Source organism: Tachysurus fulvidraco, chromosome 3, assembly GCF_022655615.1.
Source record: "Tachysurus fulvidraco isolate hzauxx_2018 chromosome 3, HZAU_PFXX_2.0, whole genome shotgun sequence".
NCBI lineage: Eukaryota > Metazoa > Chordata > Actinopteri > Siluriformes > Bagridae > Tachysurus > Tachysurus fulvidraco.
In genome coordinates, this window is record NC_062520.1 from 18,165,654 (window position 1) to 18,186,929 (window position 21,276).

Consider the following 21,276-nt stretch of genomic DNA (forward strand, 5'->3'; position numbering starts at 1 on the left):
GTGTGTGTGTGTGTGTGTGTGTGTGTGTGTGTGTGTGTGTGTGAGAGAGAGAGAGAGAGAGAGAGAGAGAGAGAGAGAGAGAGAGAGAGAGAGAGAGAGAGAGCTACATGAAACATTAATTACTCACCGCGTTGTCGTGCTGCTGACAGTAGTCCATTCTGTCCTGGAAAACCGGAAGCAGTGAGAAGTTGTGAAACGCCTGTGAGAGGCTGAGCGTTGCACCGTGGCCACCGGCGCGTCCCGGCATGTGCAGGTTCTCCGCCAGGCTCTCGATGAAGTGGTCTTTGGTGAGACGGACGCGCTGGTGCGCACGCACGCAGTTGTCGCACAGGTACTCCTGGCAGTCGAGGCAGTGCGAGCTCGCGCTGTTACCTTCATCGCACGAGCTGCACTGCGGCTCCGAGAGCACGTGCTGAGCACGGAGAAGACCCCCGCTCCCCATGCAGCTGCTCGTGCCCTGGTCCTCGGTGGACACCACCACGTCCAGCAAGTTGCTGAACAAGAAGTTGGACGAGGGCAACGCATCTACGCCCGACTCGGACATGGGTACTTTTTGGTCGCAAGTGGGGCAGCGGAGCTTTAGCGGGTCTCCGTTGTTCCTCAGGCTCTCCAGGCACGACCTACAGAAGGCGTGCAGGCACGGCAGTACGTGCAGCCTTCGCGTGGACGAGGTAGTAGACGAGTTGGAGGTCTGCGATGACGAGGAGGAGGTAGATGAACTGGAGGAGATCGGAGCAGAGGAGCCACACAGCTCCTTACACAGCGGACACGTCTGCACGTCGGAATCGGGGAACGATGCCATTTGGGCCGAGATGAGAATCAATGTAAAATCATGTCATGGGGCTGCGTCTATATGACCCCCGGTTATTCTGCGTAAATTAGATCATCACAGAGCGCATACACTAGCTTCATCCAGTTAATTCTGTTTGACTAATGTGTACGGTTAAGACATCAGTCCAACCCCTAATAGCACACACACATATATATAGATCTAAGATCGTATCAGTCTTCAGTTAAACTCCAAATGGACAAAGTTGAGAATGATTTAGCTGCCTGTGTGGACTTTTACCGCACCAAGAGGAGCCGCGACTTTGCGTAAAAGCGCATAACGCAGTGTGTGCGTGAAGTTTTTACCCCTTTTTGACGCCTGTTGTCATGTTAGAGCCCTTCGCTGTGCGGTATTAAAGTTATTGCGGAACGTGCTGTGTGCTGTGAGCTCCCTGCTCCGATCCTCCCCCACCGCCGCATGACTCTCCGGGCCGCTTCGCTCAGCACAGCGTCGCCTCTGTTGCGGCTCCAGCGCGCACGTCTTCGTTTCCCACCATACACAAGCTCATTCCCAGTCCTCCATCTGTAGTCGTGTTGGATGTCGTGTTGGTGTCACCGGGTGCTATTAAAGATATTAAATAATTGACAGAAGTGTGTCACATGTAGCTCTTTGGCCCCTGCGTGATCTTCTTACTGCGCCCGAGTCACGGTCTGAAATAATAATCAGAATAATCACAATTATGATGATGATGATGATATAAAAAAAACAGCCTAATTAATACTTGTCGCTCCGAGATGAAACTCTCAGCTCTGGTGAGTTTCGGTTCCTTGTTTGTTTGTTTTTTTGGGGTGAAGGAGTGAAACCTTTCCACCTACCGCTTCGGACTGAAACGGCGCAGCGCAGTGTGTGTGTTTTTCCAGCGGTTTCCCGTCGCTGCTCGAATGAACAATATCGCAGCCCATTTGCATCGCGTTGCGTTGAACCGGGCCGAAGAAGCTCACTTCCGCTGTCCTGCTTCGCCACACTGAGCGCAGTTGACGCCGTGCAAATCTGCGCGCATTTCGGTTGATTTTCTGTCCGCGTTACATGAATTAAAGATCATTATCGAGCGAATGCCTCCGCACTGAGAGAGAGATACGACTACACTTCCGCTTGGCCACACGGGGCGTGGCTTATGTGACGCGTTGGGTTGTGCTCGGCATCAACCAATAGCAGAGCGCCTCACTGCTTCTATATAAATTATAAATTATTGCTCGATGTTGTCATTCTGTAAAGCAGCGTTATAAACATCCTACTGATTAGTATATTAATATAAATATGTTCCATACGCCCTAAGAATTTATGTTTCTTTGGTTAACGGTTCTACCTTTCCAAATGGCTCCAAACCTTAACTAAAAGACAGCCATCTGTTCCAGGATTTAACATAAAACCTTTAAGGACTTCCCACAAATAGATAAACAAAAGAATCCTTTATGGTGCAGAAGAACATATCTTCTGCATCTTCATTCTTTGGAATTTCAGGAACACATGATTAATTTGGTCATTCAAAACCCCAGCACTAAAATCCAGAATTGGTCTCACTCCTTTGTAATTCTACAGTGACAGTCCTTTCTGTAAAAGATAGCTACCACATGGAGGCCTGACTTTAGAGCTCATTTACAGGCTCCCAGGATGGGGTGATGTTGTGGCTTTGGTGGCAGAGGAAGGAGCTTCACAGTGGGGTTTACGCTCCAGATGCGTGCTGCCCATTAAAGCTGTGAGACGCCCAGCTGAATGACGGGGCCCTGTAAAAGACCCTTTGACCCCCATTATTGAGGGTTGGATTAAGGCTGGTGCAGGCTGGCCACTCGTGGCTCCAAGCTTCTCTGTCCATCCCAAGGACATCTCATTGATCTTCATGAGGAAATGCTGGGGGTGGGGCAGGGGCCCACTCGGCAAAATTCAGTAAACCAAGGAAGGGCCATGTCACGTAGTGGAAATGACCACAGGCAATATGGACAGGGGGTTGTGCATATAATGAGGAGCCTTTTTCTTTCTTTAGCACAGGAAACCGGCAGTCCTTTTGAATGTCATTTTCACTCAGCACCTATGGAGAATAATGCTGTGTAAGTTAATTGGCCATTTTGAAAATGTTGTAGACAGTGTATATTTAAAAGAACATAAAGATATTATATAACTAATTATTATAAACCCATTAGATGTTGTTTGAATCATTAGACTGTCAAAGGGCAAATTACACAACACAAAATGATCATTCTATTTGAAGGGGATTGTAGTGAAATGTTACATAATCTGCGTGCAAGCGTGCAGATGCGATTCATGTGAACAAGCTGCTATAGTGTGACTCTCAGAAGCATCAGCAGTTTTCCCTTAGGGAGCAGGATCAACCATGTGTTACATTTACATTCATTTAGGTTAACTGAAGCTATTGTCTCTGAGGGCTCAGAGCGGGTGCACTCTCATTGATTTACATTGCATCTTCTCAGGAAAGCAGAAACACCATTTGTCCATCAGTCTGTCTTGGACTAATTACCACAAAGCTTTAGTATATTTGGGATGGATTATGCATTACGAATATAAACCTTGTATATAAAGCTTACAAAGCATACATTTTTAATAAAATACTTTGAGACATTTTAAAAGAATTCTCATATTCAAAAATAGAAAAAATGTCGTGTACATTTTTACAAAATTAATTCCTTTTTGCTTATTTGTTTCAAGTAGTAAAGCAGGTTTGGCTGTTAGACATTAGATTTTATATATTCACACCATAGAAGTGCTTACATTTTTGCAATCTAAGTACACATACTGTATATCTTAAACAAGTCCTAAATATTATCCAAAAAGCATACTGTAGGCTTATTTGAATCATACTTTTAATGAAACATATTGGTATCCCAACACTGTTAATATAACTAAGCAAATAAGTCCAAAATCCATTATTCCTAAGGCTAGTTTCTTTTATTTATAAATCCTTTATAAATCCAGCAGTTTACGTGTATGAATTCTGATGACAATAAATAGCCATTTGAAGTTAAACCTTGCTTTAAAATCAGTTACTGCTCAGATACATAATTCTTTTCCTTTTATTATGAGCACGTTTTTATGTGCATCATAAAACAGCAGCCAATAAAAAGCAAACAATAAGCTATAAATCTATTCAGGGACAAAAGTCAGAGAAAGAATGAGGCCCCACTGAACTTTAGTCATTTTACTATGAGTTGGCTCAAGTTCAACGTTTATCATATTCCTTTCCGACACACTACTGGCCTGATAAATGCAACAAGAGGCACAGAACTGAAAGACCAAGACAATTACTATTATAAATTACCATAATCAGCAAACAGAAATACTGCATATCATTCATGTTTTCCTCTTGTCTTTAGTCACTTATTTTTAGGACAATATAAAGTACTTGGTTTCAGATATATGTATGTTTAACATTCACCTGATTTAAAAGTCACAGATTTTTAGGTCCAATGTGCTTTTAATGCATATTCGATTTAATTATAAAAATCAAGCATTGAAATCAAACTTAGTAACATAGGTGTTTGCAACACTGGCCTGGCAGTGAATAAATTTTACTTGTGTACATGTCAAAAGTAGATGGAAGTAAAGTGCATTGAAAAGGGGAACTAAACAGAGGAGACAAATACAATGTGTTTGCACCAGTGTATGGATGTCAGCATAGTTCTGTGTCTGTATATGTGTGTCCGTAAAAAGTTTCTGCACTCCAGCTAGGAGAGTTATTTTTCCATTCCCGCTTGGTTCGTTGCTGTTTTGCTGTATGACCTTGTCTGACTCTGAACACTATCAAAAGTGGTTCCTCAGTTCTCCTCAGTATGTACCAGTGCAGTCAGTGTAGCTAGTCACTAGAGCTTTCCTAGTGTGTTACACAAGAGCCTCTCTGCTCGTGATGCGATTAGAGTTTTCAATATGCAGAACAAAATTAGATATTGAATAATTGAGCATCGGGGATTTGAAAAAGCATTAGGAGCGTTAATAGATCATTTATGTGTCCAGATTAGCTGAAAGTCGACAGTTTCGCCCAAGCTTTTCTTCTTTTCCCATTTCCCAGATCAGTTCATGGTTCTGTACAAAGCATGTTACTGGAATGATTAATTTCATTTCCTTGCTAAAGTACTCATGACTCATTTCATGCATACACATTTGGAAGTGAACAAGCCATGTTGCTTGTGTGTGTAAAGAGGTGACTCAGATCCCTTGACCACTAATAACAGTGTCATTTGTACTTTAGTGAAGCTTAGGACTATACATTCCAATTCATCCATCAATAAAAGTGTAGACCTTCACCATCATTGGTGAAATTAAATGCGGTAGAACAAATATTCCTGCAATGTCAGAAGTAATGTTATGTTGCTCAGCATGTTATTGAGGTGGTTCATGAAGAAAAACCAGACCAACCTGTCAGGCACATTGTTGGAATTAGGACCCGAAGGGAACTATAAATTGATGTTTGTGGTAGAGGATGTTGTTGAGTGTCCCCCCCCCCCCCCACCAATATCTTTATAATTGTTTTCTCATGCTTTTTAGTTATAGTAGTATATTATACATTATTGAATATATAGTCATTGTCCAAGCGCTGACACGAGACTGAAAGCAAGACTGTATTTTTTCAGCCTTCTTTGCTTTTGGAATTGTTTGTGTTGTGAAAAAATGCAAAAACTTTGAGAATTAGTGATAACCTAATGGTTAAAATCTTTCAATACAGAGGTTTTATTATTATTATTATTATTATTATTATTATTATTATTATTATTATTATTATGATGTCATGGGCAGGGCATCTTCAAGGGCTTAGACAGATTCTTCAAATGTCTTTTCAGGTTAGTCTGGGAGTACATATATCACATGTGCTTATCTACGTGGCTCTTGAACAAAGATTGAGAGACCATATACTTCTTCTCAGATTTCAGCTTGAATCATCACCTCATCCAGTCCAAACCATATTTTATACTATGGCAGGTTAACAAAAGCAAGCAGATGTAGATGATGATGGAGATACTGTTTGAAACAAAAAAAAGCTACCCAATATGGCCAAAGGTTTGTGGATACTTTAAGCTGTAAACATCCTTATTCCACATATTTTCTGTTTTACTTTATTTTTGTACAAATGTGGTGCAGGCTCCAGTGGCTGGTGTTAATCAGAACAAAAGTAAAAAGTAGAATAACTCCACATAAAATGACTCCGTGATGAAGTAGCAGCCCACCTGCAGCTTGTTCAAAAGTGCTTCAGGTGTTTCTTTAGGAAGTGCTGCGAAAGAACAAAATACACTTCACTCCAATTTGATCACTCGCATTTTCCCTGTCATTTAAATGTCACAAGTTCAACCAGACTCTAGATTTAATGCCACTGCCTACAGACATGCACTTAAAGTCAGAGGGGGTCCGCAGTAACGAAACCAATCTACAATTACTCTAAAACTGAATAAAAGCCAAGAAAGTTTAACACTGAAACGAAACATGCAGGGTCATTCAGAAACCACTGAAATATCATAAAATCCTGAGGGGAAAAAAAAACCTTAATTATCTACAAGACAGGGATAAAATAAAGAGGTTTAAGGCGTTGAGGAAAAATGTATTAACAGTACATAAACTTGTTTATGTTCATCAAAGTGTAACATAACATCCTTCCACAAATGTAGTTTAAATTGAGCAATTTGTATCAAGGACAATGACACACAATAAAGGAAAAAATAAGGCAGTAATTCAGATCAGATTTATTAAACCTAGCTGCTCTTTTAGACACAGACAAAAACAATGTATTTACTTTACACAAACACATTTTAGACATTTACCTCCCTCATCAGAGATGCAACATGCATCATAATATACAACATAATCATGAGTCAGGATCAACTTTACTCATAGGATCATCTACATACAGAATGAACAAAGTATAACTGCATTCATTTAAAGAGCAGCACTGTGACTGTGTGTGTGTGCGTGCGTACACCTGACCAATCACACACTTATGTGCTTTTTGTACATCCCATTCCAGATGCATTGTGCATGGCTGTGGTGATTTACCCGTTCAGCCGAAAGAGCATTAGTTATACAAGTCAAAAAAATGTGGCATTCAGCCGGCAATCTAGTTTATCTAATAGGTGTTGCATCCAGTCAGAGCTCGGTCAGGGCTCAGACCACTTGAATTCTTCCTCATTAGCCTTAACAAACCATGTCTTTCTGCACTCTATGAACCTTCATTTGTGGATAGGGAGATTGTCATCATGAACTAGGTTTGTACTTTTTAGTTCCAGTGAAGCTACATGTTGAAACTACAGCATACAAAGACATTCTATAAAATGATGCATTTCAAATTTGTGACAACTGTTTGTGAAAGACACACATAAGTCTGTGAAGGTCAGGTGTCCACACAGTGCATGTGCATATTTAACATTAAAATAGACACCAACATAAGTACTACTACAGAAAGATAAAAAGAATAGATTTAACATTTATAGATAAGTGCCAAATAGAAATAGAAATTCAAAAAGTACGAGACAGTTTTAAGGAGCTGGGTTCAGCACAGAAACCATTTTTGAAATTCAGAAACTTTAAAAAGCATGTCTGTGGTTTTAATCTTCTAGTTAGATATTCAGCACAGTAATGACCATTTAAAAATTGAGTTCAATGTTGTATTATATCACAGGAAAGGTAAGATTATGTTTTGAGAACAAATTATTGATAGTGTAGAGGAATGGATTCTCTTTCCCTCGGGATGTTCAGCAGAGTTCCTCAACACTGTAGAGGAGCTCCATCTACAGGACATCAGATGCATCACAAAGACTGTACTTCTTTTAGGCAGTGTACATTGCTAATACTGCAAAATATATTCTGTACTCCACTGGCAGTTACATGTTGTTGAGTTATAAAGAGCTAAGCATAGAACTTACCAAAAAGAAACAACACTAATCGTACAGACGTCTTTTAAAAGATAAAGCCTAATGTTTTTTAATGTCTAACGGACATTAATTCCAAGAATAATGTGGAGACAAACAGTACTGGCATTATGTAATTTGTCATGTTTTTTTTTAATCCTACATTTCAACAAAAATGGTCACTCCAATGTATAAAGTCCCCAGACTGTACTTTTAGCTCATGACCATCAAATGCAGCAAATTGAAATGCAAATAACTCTGTAAGTGCTCACAATTAGAGTACACATAACTCATATACTTGAAACAATCAACACAAGCTCCCATCACAATTACTTCTGGCTTTACAAGCAGAGCACCCACCTGCATGAATCACACAACCAAAGTGCATTCAATAACGTACTACATACCACACCAGACCTTCACTACAAGCTTGCACACCTACATGACCCCACATAAAACACACACAGTGCTTGTATTTAAACACCTTCAAAAGTGTGTCAGCTCTTCCAGTCCCAAGGTACACATAGATCACCGTCCTGCATAACAGAATAGAAGTGCGAGATGCAGAGATGCAGGCCCTGCATATAAGGAGACCTCTCCTCGAGCAAACGCCTGCAGCATGGGATCATCTGCCTGCTGGAGACACTGGGCTCTTTGGACAGACTCCGCAGAGACAGACCCTGCACACAACTGGACACCACGTCATCCTCCTCAGCCTCTAACCTGCAGGGCATACAGAGAGTGCACCGAGAGTGCACCGCTGTTTTTGTAATCTAGTCTTGCAAAGAAACCTACAATTCAGACTTTGTGGAAAAGATTCTACATGTAAGTTGTGGGAACAAAATATGACAACTGATACATTTCAAGCATGCAAAGTTATTACAACGATTACGTCGATTATTTCCCTCTAATATTGCTATAAAAGACGCTGATCAGGAATAAAATTTAGATCTGCACTTACTGCTCCTTGCGCTGCAGACGTCTGCGAGCCTCCTGAGCGTGGCTCTGAAGAAAGTTCTGTAGGTAAACAGGGTCACACATAGTAGGGATGATGAAGTGGCCCATCTCATGAAGACTAGCACTAGAACGATCACTACAGTAGACACACAATACAGAAAACCGTGATCAGTGCAGCACATTGAATGCTTTCATTTTTAGTCATCTGACTTTCATGACTTCTTGGTTCTCTACACAAACTGTGTGGTCCAATGTTTCAACAACACAGGAAGTGAAATCAGCATTGTGTGTGTCAATGGTCCGTATGACCTGTTAGTGTTCTTTTTATTTTATTTATTTTTTACATGCACTGTGCAACACTGTAAACTACAGTACACACGTTTACTAAATGAATGATTAGTGGACATCTTACTTTTCTACGATCATGGTGAGTCCCTGCAGGCTGCGAGGGTGCAGGGTAAGCCTGTGAGGCAGCAGTCTCTTGTGGAAGGTGTTGAGGGTGCTATAGTGGTCTTCCAGAGGTAACACCAGATCCACATGCTCCATATGGATCACCTGGATCCCACCTAACAGGAAACTGATCCTATCCTTTAGCCACTCTGTCTGCTGCAACAGTCTGCTGTAGCTAGGCATCCTCTCAAAGAGCTGCACACATGGAGTATCACAGACTTCAGAGTATATGCACAAAGAGATATTCCAGAACTACTAGAGGATTTTTGCACACTTAATGGAGATGGATCTGACACACGAATACACACTTTACCGTTGTCCACTGATGATGCACATCCATTGTTCCCAGCATCACATGGCCTGAGGCATTCATTCCTGATTGGTCAGTGAAGACTATTGTGTGCCCTGTGTGGGGAAATGATGTCAATACAAGAGGCCATGTAAGCATGCTGACTCATGTTGTCCGTCATCCATTCACACAATAAAAACACAACCTGTGTGTCATGTATAATCCTTTTGTTCATAGAGTACCTCTGAGAATAGGCATGGCCTCTGGGTTCTGTAAAGAGAGGCGGCTCAAACTCTGCATCTGACAGCATTTGTGCGCAACTCCCCATTTGCGCTGCCACCTGCAGGTAGGAGAGTATAAAAATATGGTACAGTATACAACACAAGTGTGTACACCCCTGTGCATGATCACTTTATTATTCCTCAAATTATTTAAATGTGTAGAAATTCACAATAATTGCATTATTCATAAGTACATGTAGAGTATTTCCTCTTAAAAACCTATACTTGAGTAAAAACTCAATGCAACAAAAACTAACAGCTGTAATCATTGACAATCTGTTAAACCTGTGATCATTGAATCAAAAATTGAGTACATCAATTTTACATTGTGATTTCCAATTAACCAAAGTGCATGAACATGGTTATAAAATGGCTTGTGAACACAACAACTTTCTCATTTATGACCTGCAGGCTGTCTGGTCTATATGCATGTCTGCATCATGGCTGTACATGGAAAATAATTGCCAGAGTAATTGAAAAATCGGACTGTGAGACTCCATAAAGACAGAAGGGGAAACATGTAAAGAGGATCAGCATGAAATCAGCGAAACACAGTTGCAGCCATAATCAGGATGATAGGACAAGCCATAGCACCACTAATCAGAGCTGCAGTGGTGTCCTCCTAAAATGACACCATGTTCAAGTGTGCTACTTTCACAAACTATCTCTGTAAAAAGACAACATATGCTTCAGATTTTGCACAGGAGTTATGAATGGTAAGTTTCTGTGGCGATGACATCACTATGGTTTATGTCCTATCATCCTATCACTACTTACTCGTGGTCTCTTTTTTCTTCTTTGTATTGATATATTGTGTTGTGTATATACTGTATACTATATTATGTCTATTCTTTTATATATTTGCATTTCTTTTTCTTTGCTGCTGTAAGAGAGAAATTTCCCCATTGTGGGACGAATAAACGTATCTTATCTTTATTGTCTAAGAACAATAAGCTTTGCTTGCTTTTCTGCAGGCCCTCAACTTAACCCCATCAACATCACTGGGATAAACTGAAACCAGACATCAGTACCAAATTTCACTAATGCTTTTGAGGATGGGACTGAGATATGGCTGTCAGATGTCCACATACTTTCTGTAATATAGATTATAATTGCTGACTTATGTATATCAAAGATGACCTGATATCAAGCAGGCCCAGTTTCTCAATGAGCTCTCTCTTCAGTCTCTTCAGCTCGGCTCGTCGTGGAACGCTGGCCTTCTGCTTCTTTGTGGCCTCTGGTTCATTGTTCCTCAGCCACAGACTGCAAAATCAGTTCAAACATGGACTAGATAATCAGTTTGCAATTCAGAACTACTATAACTGCACAGGCGTCACAATTACAAGATCTTATGACAAAATGATTACATTACATACACAGCACTTGGCAGACGCCCTTATCCAGAGCGACTTACATTATCTCATTCTTTTTTTTTAAATACAGCTGAGCAGCTCAGGGTTAAGGGCCTTGCTCAGGGGCCCAACAGTGGCGGCTTGGTGGACCTGGGATTGAACTCACAACCTTCCGATTTGTAGCCCAACACCTTAACCACTAGGCTACCACACACCCCATTAATATTTGTTGTATATTTTATATCTATTCTGTTCTTTAAATAAACAAACAAATAAATCTATTGAAAATTGTAGCCTAATGGAAAAGCAAGCCTTCAATACTGCTTGAAACTAGTATTGCAGCTTAGGTGACTAGCTCATTGTGCTGTGTGATAATTAAGGCACAACAGCTCAGTTTGAAGGTCAGCACATTCTGTACTCTAAATAGTAAAACTTAAACGTTGGAAACGTACAGGTCCCTGTTATAGAATTAGATGCCGGCCTTTACTTAATAGCAGCACCATTATAGATACAGCTCCTAGTATGACGTAATTCTAACATCCTATAATTCATGTTAAAAAATGTAGGCATTCATCAACAACATCAGCATGTACTACAGTAAATAGCTTAAGAATAGCAACTGTGTAGAATGTGCTGAGGATCAGACATTATAAAGACTATACACTGGTTTATTTATATAACTTTTAAGTTAACCTGAGTGTGGTTTCCAATTTCTTTGCCTGCTCCAGCTCCTGCTCCGGGTCTCTGAAGCCTGTGAACGCGTAGTACGTTTTGTCCCATTTAATTGGCCGATAGAAAGGAATTCCATCTTGTTGTGCTGTGTTCTGGCTTTGGCTTCTGGCTGTGAGAAGTCCCTGTATGTGTTCCACTGACAAGCTACAGAACTTCAAAACATCCACCACTGCACACAGGACATCCTTCGCCTGCAAAGTGAAAGTCACCGAATGGAAACCTGGGAAATGTAGGAAGACAAAGACAGTTAAAATAATGACGCACCTGGAGAAAATTGACAGCTATGCCTTTTTTATTAACTACGGCTCAGCCTTCGATATTATCATCCCTTTAAAACTCATAAACAAGTTGTGCAACCTTGAATTTTCTCCTGCAATGTGTAACTGTATACTGAGCTTCCTCACTGGCAGATCCCAGCATATCTGCATCGCAAAACACTTGTGTATTATAGTCCTATGCTGTACACTCTTTATACATCATTGTGTTGATGCCCAGCCCAATAACATCATCAGTAAGTATGTGGATGACACTGCGGTCAATGGCCTTGTCACAGGCAATGACTGACAGCCTACTGGAGTGAGGTTTCAAAATCTGGTTAAATAGTGTGAGGCTAACAATCTCATACTGAACATCAGTAAGATCAAGTAGATGGTTGTGGACATGAGAAAAGATCAGTGTTTCCACCAGCCATTAGTGACTGGAGGCTATGAGGTCGAAAGAGTAGACAGCTAGAAAGTCCTGGGTGTCCATATCTGTGAGGACCTTGTGAGGAAGCAAATCTAGCAAAAGAATGTATTTCCTGAGGAGATTAGGAAGTTTGGCATGCCACCACATCATACATGTACCTCATCTTATCTGGCCCCTAACCTCTTCACAACATTAAGTAGCGAGTAATGGGAGATAAAAGATCAGATTTAAACAGTTGTAACCTGGAGACTGTATCATGACACTAGTGTATAGAAAGATCACTTTGTATCTTTTGTGCTCATTGTTATATGAACAGGTTTATAAGCATTATAAGCAGCCCGGATAGATAATGTGCAAAACTTGCTAACTCTCAATTATAATGCTTATCTAAATATGAAATTAAATTATACATTAAATTAGAGAAAATATAATAGTATGTACCTCTTAGTGATGTACATGTAAACAGTGAGAATGGCAAAATATCACACCCTAAATTTAGTTAGCCTCCCAGCCCACGTACCACGCGTGATGAGCCAGGAGCTAGAATAGCTGCAATGTCTATGGCTAGGCACATCAATCTCCAGTAATAATTACCAATTAGATAATGGCACAAATATATCTTATACTTTAATGTTTCAGATTTTATTTTAACATGCAGTGATACGTTCTCCTCACTGCTATGTAACTCCAGTGTCCATTATCCACATAAAAATCCATTAGTCACAAACCTGAATGCCTTCCAATCCACTGTACACACAACACAATGGGCTGTAGATAGTACGAAAAGCACTTGCAATGTAAAGCACTGCTAAAATTTCAGCAACAGAAATGAAGTGGCCCTTTGTATTTTTGTTGTCATAGTTTAACACACAATTCTGTAATATTAAATAAGTGGCAAACTTGGCTTTGTTATCACTTGTAATGGAAAACAGAGCTCATAGTACAGATAGCTCTTGATCATTAACTTGTGCAAGTGTGTACAGCACAGCACAGTGTGATGGAAATCAGAGTGAACTGGACGGGTTTTATGGCACCTAAGTCACGTTATTATTCCAAGATCATCTCTGTGCTAATGAGACATACCGTATAAGACGTGCAGCAGCTTACCAGAATGCAGCACGTCATTGTTGTCTTCCGTTTTCTCCCTGATGTCCCTGAGATAAAAAGTGAGATTTGTAGGTTTGACAGACCTAAAGCCCGGCTTTTGCAGATTCTCTAAATAGCCGTTTAATCTTTTCAGAGAGTTTTCATTCACTTCCTGAAAAATCAGAGCACAAAAACAGGTTTGCAGAGTTGAGGACAGAATTTACATCCAATATTCAACACAGACACCAAAGCTTTGCAAAGAGGAAGAACAGGGCATTATATCTTACCCTTTCTCTTGGATGCTGGCCAAAGAAATCAGGGTGGACCGCAAAATAAAAGGGTCGGAGCGCGTTAACAGCATCGGCTCCTGACAGAGCTCTTATATGTAGTATCTGATTTGTGCTGCATCTGCTGCCAAGCCTGAGTGAGTTGAAGAATGGAAGAAGTAGCTGAGATCATTTAAAAGTAGTAAAAATCACTCTTAAATTAAAATTCACATTACAAAGGCTTGTTAAAAATGTGATGCAACAGGAGTTTTAGGTAAGTTCCCGGCACAGATACAGATTACATACAGTACAGTATGGTTCTGTGACTTAATAGTGACCGAGCACAACTAATCCTACAGTACATTAAGAGTTTACAATAAAGGATCACTTGTGATTTATACAGAAAATCTTGATCTCTTGTTGCAGTTTCTGCTTTTATTAGAGGTAAACTAACCTCATACGCAGGAGTGACGTCAGAGACATCACGTTAGCGTTCAGTGGAGTTAGACCCTGAAACCATTCCTAAAAATGCCAGAAATAATAACAGTAAAAACCATTGGAATGATGTGGCATTGTATTCCAAGTAATAAAAAACAGCAGATTAATTATTTTATGTGTAAAAGCTGTAGCAAATAACAGTGTCAATAACAGTTTGTGACCACATTCAGTCGTGATAAATCAGAATCAGGTTTATTGGCCAAGTGTGTAGATGCACACACAAGGAATTTGGTTCCAGCTTTTTGTGAGATATAAATAACACTATACATTTAGCTTGGACAAGACAAGACAGACAAGACAAAACAGACAAGACAAGACAGACTACACGAGACGATACAGACTACACGAGACGATACAGACTACACGAGAAGATACAGACTACACGAGAAGATACAGACAGTATGAGTATTAAATAGGAATACAGAATATATGACAGATCAGTCATGTACATAACATGTGAGAAGTGCATAATAGGGCAAATAACAGTTTTGTGCTTTTGTACAATATACAGCAGCAGTAGTGTGTGTGTTACATACATATGATGTGATGACTGACAGTTCTGATAATGCAGTACTTATAGATATGAAGCAGGGAATATAATTATGGTGAGTTGTTAATCAGGGCGAAAGAAACTGTTCCTGTGTCTGACAGTTTTAGTAAACAAAGCTCTGTAGCACCTGCCAGAAAGGGAGGAGCTGAAAGAGGTTGTGTTCAGGGTGTGCAGTAATGATGAAGACGTTAATAAACACAAGTCACATTCATTAAGTAAAAGGCTAGCAAAGAGTCTAGGAACGTTCAGTAAACATTTCAGTAAACATGTCTGCATTTTTGGCCAATTTAGTGATTAACTTTAGTAATATCTCCACCTCGGCTGTTGGTGTACGAGGAGATCCTCTCTAACTTACCTCACCTTAGCCGCTAGCTAACCAAGTGCAAAAACAAACAAGCTATCTAGCCATAAGCTACAACAGATATTCCATAAAGCCTTGTCAGAATTTAGCATGTAAAATATGTTACTTACTGTTTCGCCGTGACTTTGTGCTCAGTAAATGTGTGTCTTTGGAAAAAATCAACGACCTTTTGCATGTAAACAGCGACACGTTTCCGAGGAGTCTTGTTTATATTGGTGTTCATATTGACCTCTGGTGGTGTAAACACGAATCACACCTAATCTAGCTTTAAATTTCTTTCTTTCTTTCTTTCTTTCTTTCTTTCTTTCTTTCTTTCTTTCTTTCTTTCTTTCTTTCTTTCTTTCTTTCTTTCTTTCTTTCTTTCTTTCTTTCTTTCTTTCTTTCTTTCTTTCTTTCTTCCAAAGCCACTTAAGGCAGGATTTAGTTCCACATGGTCAGTTTTACACTTTTTACACCAATGCCCCAGCCCAGAACAAAACCAACATTTGACCAACATATGTCACCAAATATGCTTATTCTACATGTTGATTTCCTACGGTGGCATGGTGGTGCAGATGGTAGCATTGCCACCTCACTGCTCCATAGTCCTTGGTTTGTTCATGAGCTTGGGTTACCGTGTCTGAAAAGCTTCTCACATTTTATCAAGTGTCAATGTGGGATTCCTCCAGGGTAACTGTACTAAATTACCCCACAGTGTAAATCAGTGTGTAAATGTGTGTGCATGGTGCACATCGTTTCAACATCATCCTCATCATCCTCCTCATCATCATCGTTTCATTATGTAAGGACTAGGCTGCATTTGTGATATAATATTAGAACCTTGGTGCAAAATGGCTTTATATATTCAACTACTTCAAAATTGTATTGATGGTTTTCAAAGAAATAGGTTGAAATTGAAATGAGTTGACTTTTGCATTGTGCATTATCATGCTGGATGTAGCCAATGAAGGGATGCACATTATTAGCAACAATCTTCAAATAGGCTGTGGTATTCAAGCAATGATTGATTGGTATTAACAAGCCCAAAGTGTGCCAAGAAGACATTCCCCAGAACATTACACCACCTTCAACAGTGCAGTTTGGGTCCATAGAGTCATGCTGTTGGTGCCAGTTCTGATCTACCATCTGTGTGCCCCAGCAGAAATACATCAGACCAGGCTACATTTTTCTAGCTGTCTGCTTTTGGTGAGTCTTTGCCTATTGCAGCTTCAGCTTTCTGTTCTTGGCTGATGGAAGTGGAATACAACGTATTCTTCTTCTCTACCTCAAGATTTGTTGTGATGTGAATTCTAAGATTCTTTTCTTCTAACACAATTGTACAGAGTAGTTATCTAAGTTACTGAAGCTTTTCCGTCAGCTCAAACCGGTCTGGACGTTCTCTGTTAACCTCTCTCCACATAAAACTGCCGCTCACTGGGCAGTTAATTCTTTATTTCACCATTCTGAATAAACTCTAGAGACTGTTTTGCATGAATCAGCAATGATAAAATATTTAAACCAGCTCATGTGGCACCAACAATTATGCCACAGTCAAATATCACTGAGATTACATTTGAACATTACACAAATCTGCTGGCCTGATCTGCATGATTTTATGCGTTGCACTGTTGCCACATGGCTGAATAGGCAATTGCATGAATGAGTAGGTATTCCTAATAAAGTGTTTGGTGAGTGAATATTCCCATATAACCAATGTTTTAATATACCAACAGAAGTGTTATATGAAAGCATGAACTCTGGAGAAGGCATATTTTCATATTCTCAGATGTGATCAGTGACATTTAAAAGGAAATAACACACCATCTCTTAACTGCCACTTTCACATCAATAGGTTCTTGACTGCACAGATCAGAGAAAATGATTTTTTTGGGTATATTCAGGATAACCTGGAATTCAGCTTTGCAGGAACAGCATTTTATGTTGGTTAATCTATTTTATCTGTGGATGAAGAGGTTCTAAGTACAGAGAAGCCCCAAATCTCTGATAAACAGGTAGGGCTGTTTTAACTTGAGTTTTGATAATAATCTTATTTAGATTATCTGAAATAAAAAAAATACCTCATGTCACATCTGCTTGCGACATAATAAATAAATTAAGCTCTCTCATAAATATATAAAATGTCAGCACTTATCGCTCAGCATGAAATGATGTTAGATGTATGGTCTAGAGTCTCACCTATCAAAATATGCCAATAGGTTTGATATATGTGTGTGTGTGTGTGTGTGTGTGTGTGTGTGTGTGTGTGTGTGTGTGTGTGTGTGAGAGAGAGAGAGAGAGAGAGAGAGATTTGTTTGTGTTTAGTTTCCTTTTGTATTTTTCCCTGATTTTCTCAGTAATTTGATCTTGGCCAATTCCTACCCACCAGTTAGTTCTCACTTATCATATATAAGCCAAATGCATCTTTTTTAAAGTGGAGGAAAATGTTACATGCCACCTTTTGCCTATGTACGCTCGCATACAACCATGATTGGTTAGTGTTACTGTGATTGACAGGGAGTAGAGAGTATGCTATCCCATATAATGTGTGTGTGGTTCCCTGTGGTGGATTGGCACCTATCCAGAGTGCATTACTTTGCCCAGATTCCCTAGGATTTTTTTTTGCCCTAGAAGCCAGAAAGCTATCACTGAAGATGAATGACTGAATGAAATAATGCTGGGCACACTGGAGGTCTCTTGTCTCCCAGACACTTGCTGCTAGTTAGTGCTTTTTGTATTGATTAATAGAAAGGATTTCAATAGTTCAACTCAGATAATTTGGCATATTTTCTTTTTTGTTTTATGCCAAATGTCAATACGGAAGTATTAAAAGAGCCACGGATACATTTATTTTTCTTGTTTTATGCCATGTTTTTATGACATATGCATTCTATAATAAATAATAAACTATTATTTTATTTATTATGTCATCATTACAGATCATCATATCAAGCATCTACTGTAATGACATTTGTTAGTGTTTTTTAAACATTGTGCTCTGAATGAAAGAACGCTCTTGTTAGAAGAAATATAATGTGCTTTACTGAACGAGTTTATTTTGAGAAGTGATTGTAGTGGATTGATAGTTATGTGTAATGTGTTTTGCTCATTAATTACTATTTTTAATTACTATTTACTATAACTATTATTTCCAATATAAACTAACTATTTCCGAAATGTTTTGAAAAAAGTTAATTTGGCATGACTTAAATTTGTTAGCGGAATTAGAGCAATGTTTTCATAAACCCAACAGTAAAAATATTCACTCTGTCTGTCTATATAAAATTAAGTATACATATTTAGACAAGAACATCGGCTCTCCTGTAAGTGAGTGAGTGAGTGAATAAGACCAGCACACCGAGACCTCACCAGAAGCAAACATTTAAGCAAATAAAAAGACAGCATGTGGATAACAGGACACACTACAAATGGTTTGCTGTTTTATGCAAATAATTTAAGGCCTAGAAAAAATTACACTGAATTTTAGGTCATTTTTTTAATCTGACAACTGCAAATATCTATACATCAAACAGATAAAAATGGATGTATTAACAATGCACAAGTTTCTTTTTTTTATTTAATCAAAAGCACACTTTTTCTTTGCAATGGAACTATTATATATACATATATTTGTTTTCTTTTTTTCTTGGTACTCCTTCAGTCATTGGTTCTTTGTGTCTTTGTCTCTGTGTGTGTATGTGTGTGTGTGTGTGTGTGTGTGTGTGTGTGTGTGTGTGTGTGTGTGTGTGTGTGTGTGTGTGTGTGTGTGTGTGTGTTTGTGCACGCGCTGCTGGCAGGTGCTGAGTGTGGTAGGGTGTGACCCTGGTGTTATGAAGAAGCCGTGCCCACTCATTACGGCGGCCTGATTCACAACACCAGCTGACCCGCCCCACCATACAGCTCTGTCCACTGCGCTTATCCTGCCTGTGTCCTCAGATAACAGCACCCACTCACCTGTCAATCAGACACAAACAAATATCAGATCAAATAATTAATCTTCCTGTAACTTGACATAGCATGATGCTAGTTCCCTTCTCCAATACCAACACCAACAGTGAAGCCTTGATGAATAGATAATACTGATCCAAATATTCATTAATACTGGTATAAAGCATGGTATGAAGCATTTCACTTAAAGTGGCCATCTACAATAAACATACAAGCATTACCTAAATCCTATAAAAATAGATATCATCAGCATAACCTACACAAAACCGAATTTTACAAATAAATATATAATAATAATAATAATAATAATAATAATAATACATACATACATACATACATACATACATACATACATACATACATACATACATACATACATACATACATACATACATACAAATAAAAAAAGTCCACAAACAAATATAAAACAAAAATAATAGTGTAAATATGTTCAATATTTAATCATGTAGCTTTAAAACACTTATAAAAACAGTTATAAATTTACAGTAGTAAGCTATTTGCTGAGACGATATCGAAAGTCTACTGTTATTATCACTAGAGCTATTATCATTATCACCTAATTTCCACTCCATATTGTTTGGTATGATCTTGTATGGCATAGTTGTCACTTTTACATAAATCTAATACACCAAGGCCTTAGATAACACTCAACTATATAAATTTAACTATAAACTTGTAAGTTGAGAGAATAAGAATTAAGCTCTCTATTAAATATTTATATTTATGACATTTGGCTGATGCCTTTAGAAGCCCTGATATCCTGATACTGGTTCACTACATCCTGGAGTAAGAATACCATCAGATTAAAAGATATAAACTGTAAACTATAAAACTGCAATAAGAAAAGGACAAAGAAAACACATTTTTAATTTAAGTGTTTCAAGAAGAGGTTGGTCTTTAGATGTTTTAGTTTGAGGTGCATAACATTGAAGAGTCTTGATGCATGCCTTCCACGTACCCTGATGGATGATGGGACCATTCGAGCAGTGCTAGAAGTGCATGCTGCAGTGTAGGGTGTGATCAGTGCTTTAAGGTGAGTGAATGCTGATCCATTTTTGACTTTGAAATCATTTACGCATTTGTGCAAATGCCCTTCTCAAGCGACTTACATAAATCTTATTTAAGGCCTTGGTCAAGGACCCAGGAGTAGCAGCTCACAACATTCTGATCAATATGCCAACATATTAACCACTGAGCTACTACTTTTAGACAAAAATAAACCATTATGTAAATATGTAAATACACCGTTTTTTTATTGCACTGCAAACATCAGTGACAGTTTTAACTTCTCACTGCTGACAAGTGATCATGCTATAAACAAGCATCAATGTGTATTAAATATGATGCAGGCAGCTGTAGGAAGCCAAGGAATCACTTATGGGAGAACTTTACCCATATTAGGATATGTTACACTGTGCTGAAACCGATTTTTTTTTTTTCAGATTTGGATTAGATCTAATCAGATGTTTTCTACTGATACAAAGACATTGAACATCAGATAAGTGACGTCTCTACATATATCCCTAACAGAGAGAACTCCTTTCATGTCTCAAACAGTATTTGTAGCAAGGCCAGATAACTGGGGGCTGTAGCAGTACTCCAGCTGCGGTCTTGCTGCTGCTGAGGTTCTCATCTCTGACAGCCTGACATCTGAGGTCAGACCAAACATCTCTGAACAGACGAGTGCATGATCTCTGAGCAAACGCTGACTTCATTCCTCCATTATTGCTACTGACTCAGAGGGGCTGAATCACTTTTACAGAGTATTACAAATAATCCATGATCTCTGTCTGTTTTATAAATAATGACTTTCTTCCTTTAAAGAGATGTTCAGAAGAGAGCTGTGATTCATAGATAGACACGATGCAAACATGCACACTTGTTAAGCATGATTAATTCTTGTGAGAGAAGTAGCTGTGTGATTTTTTTTTTCATTAAGATATTTGCATGAGTCTGTCCTGTATAGTCAGACTGAACGTCTACCTTCTCAGCTTACAGGCATCGTCTGGAGAAAGAGCAGCCACATCTCCTAATTTCAGGTAAATGATTTCAGTGAGTCCAACTAATGCTCAATTATAACTCAATTATCTTGCCATTTCCCTGCCTCATCTTTAACCCTAGCAGCTCAATCCCTGTTAAGTCATTCACACT

At 39.1% G+C, this 21,276-nt stretch overlaps 2 protein-coding genes across 3 annotated transcripts in view; both read right to left on the reverse strand.

Moving 5' to 3' along the window:
* trim71 (tripartite motif containing 71, E3 ubiquitin protein ligase) overlaps positions 1 to 1,955 on the reverse strand; it is a 29,818-nt gene extending 27,863 nt beyond the window's left edge. Inside the window, exons 1-2 of the mRNA XM_027149334.2 lie at positions 1,645 to 1,955; positions 128 to 1,479 (exon numbers count right to left, since the gene is read on the reverse strand). Coding sequence (XP_027005135.1) covers positions 128 to 802 — 675 coding nt within the window. The 5' untranslated portion in view covers positions 803 to 1,479; positions 1,645 to 1,955. The remainder of the gene's footprint in view (positions 1 to 127; positions 1,480 to 1,644) is intronic.
* A 4,539-nt stretch (positions 1,956 to 6,494) lies between these two features.
* tcaim (T cell activation inhibitor, mitochondrial) lies at positions 6,495 to 15,442 on the reverse strand. Of its 2 annotated transcripts, none has more exons than XM_027149986.2 (11): positions 15,291 to 15,441; positions 14,226 to 14,293; positions 13,793 to 13,925; positions 13,527 to 13,677; positions 11,694 to 11,952; positions 10,789 to 10,911; positions 9,610 to 9,707; positions 9,392 to 9,483; positions 9,041 to 9,273; positions 8,633 to 8,764; positions 6,495 to 8,394 (listed from the first exon to the last, which is right to left on the reverse strand). In XM_027149986.2, exons 2-11 carry the CDS (start codon positions 14,252 to 14,254, stop codon positions 8,169 to 8,171), a joined length of 1,476 nt encoding a protein of 491 aa, XP_027005787.1. In that variant the 5' UTR covers positions 14,255 to 14,293; positions 15,291 to 15,441; the 3' UTR covers positions 6,495 to 8,168. The 2 variants fall into 2 exon arrangements, with proteins under 2 accessions (XP_027005787.1, XP_047667626.1); XM_047811670.1 differs by having other exon boundaries at positions 8,375 to 8,474; positions 15,291 to 15,442.
* Between the last annotated feature and the right edge of the window lie 5,834 nt (positions 15,443 to 21,276).

Coding starts and splice junctions, on each gene's coding strand:
- tcaim (XM_027149986.2), bottom strand. CDS start 14,254: ATGTCTCTGACGTCACTCCTGCGTATGAG. Junction 13,926..14,225: donor ACGTCACTCCTGCGTATGAG/GTTAGTTTACCT, acceptor CAACTCACTCAG/GCTTGGCAGCAGATGCAGCA. Junction 9,274..9,391: donor TGCATCATCAGTGGACAACG/GTAAAGTGTGTA, acceptor CCATGTGTGCAG/CTCTTTGAGAGGATGCCTAG.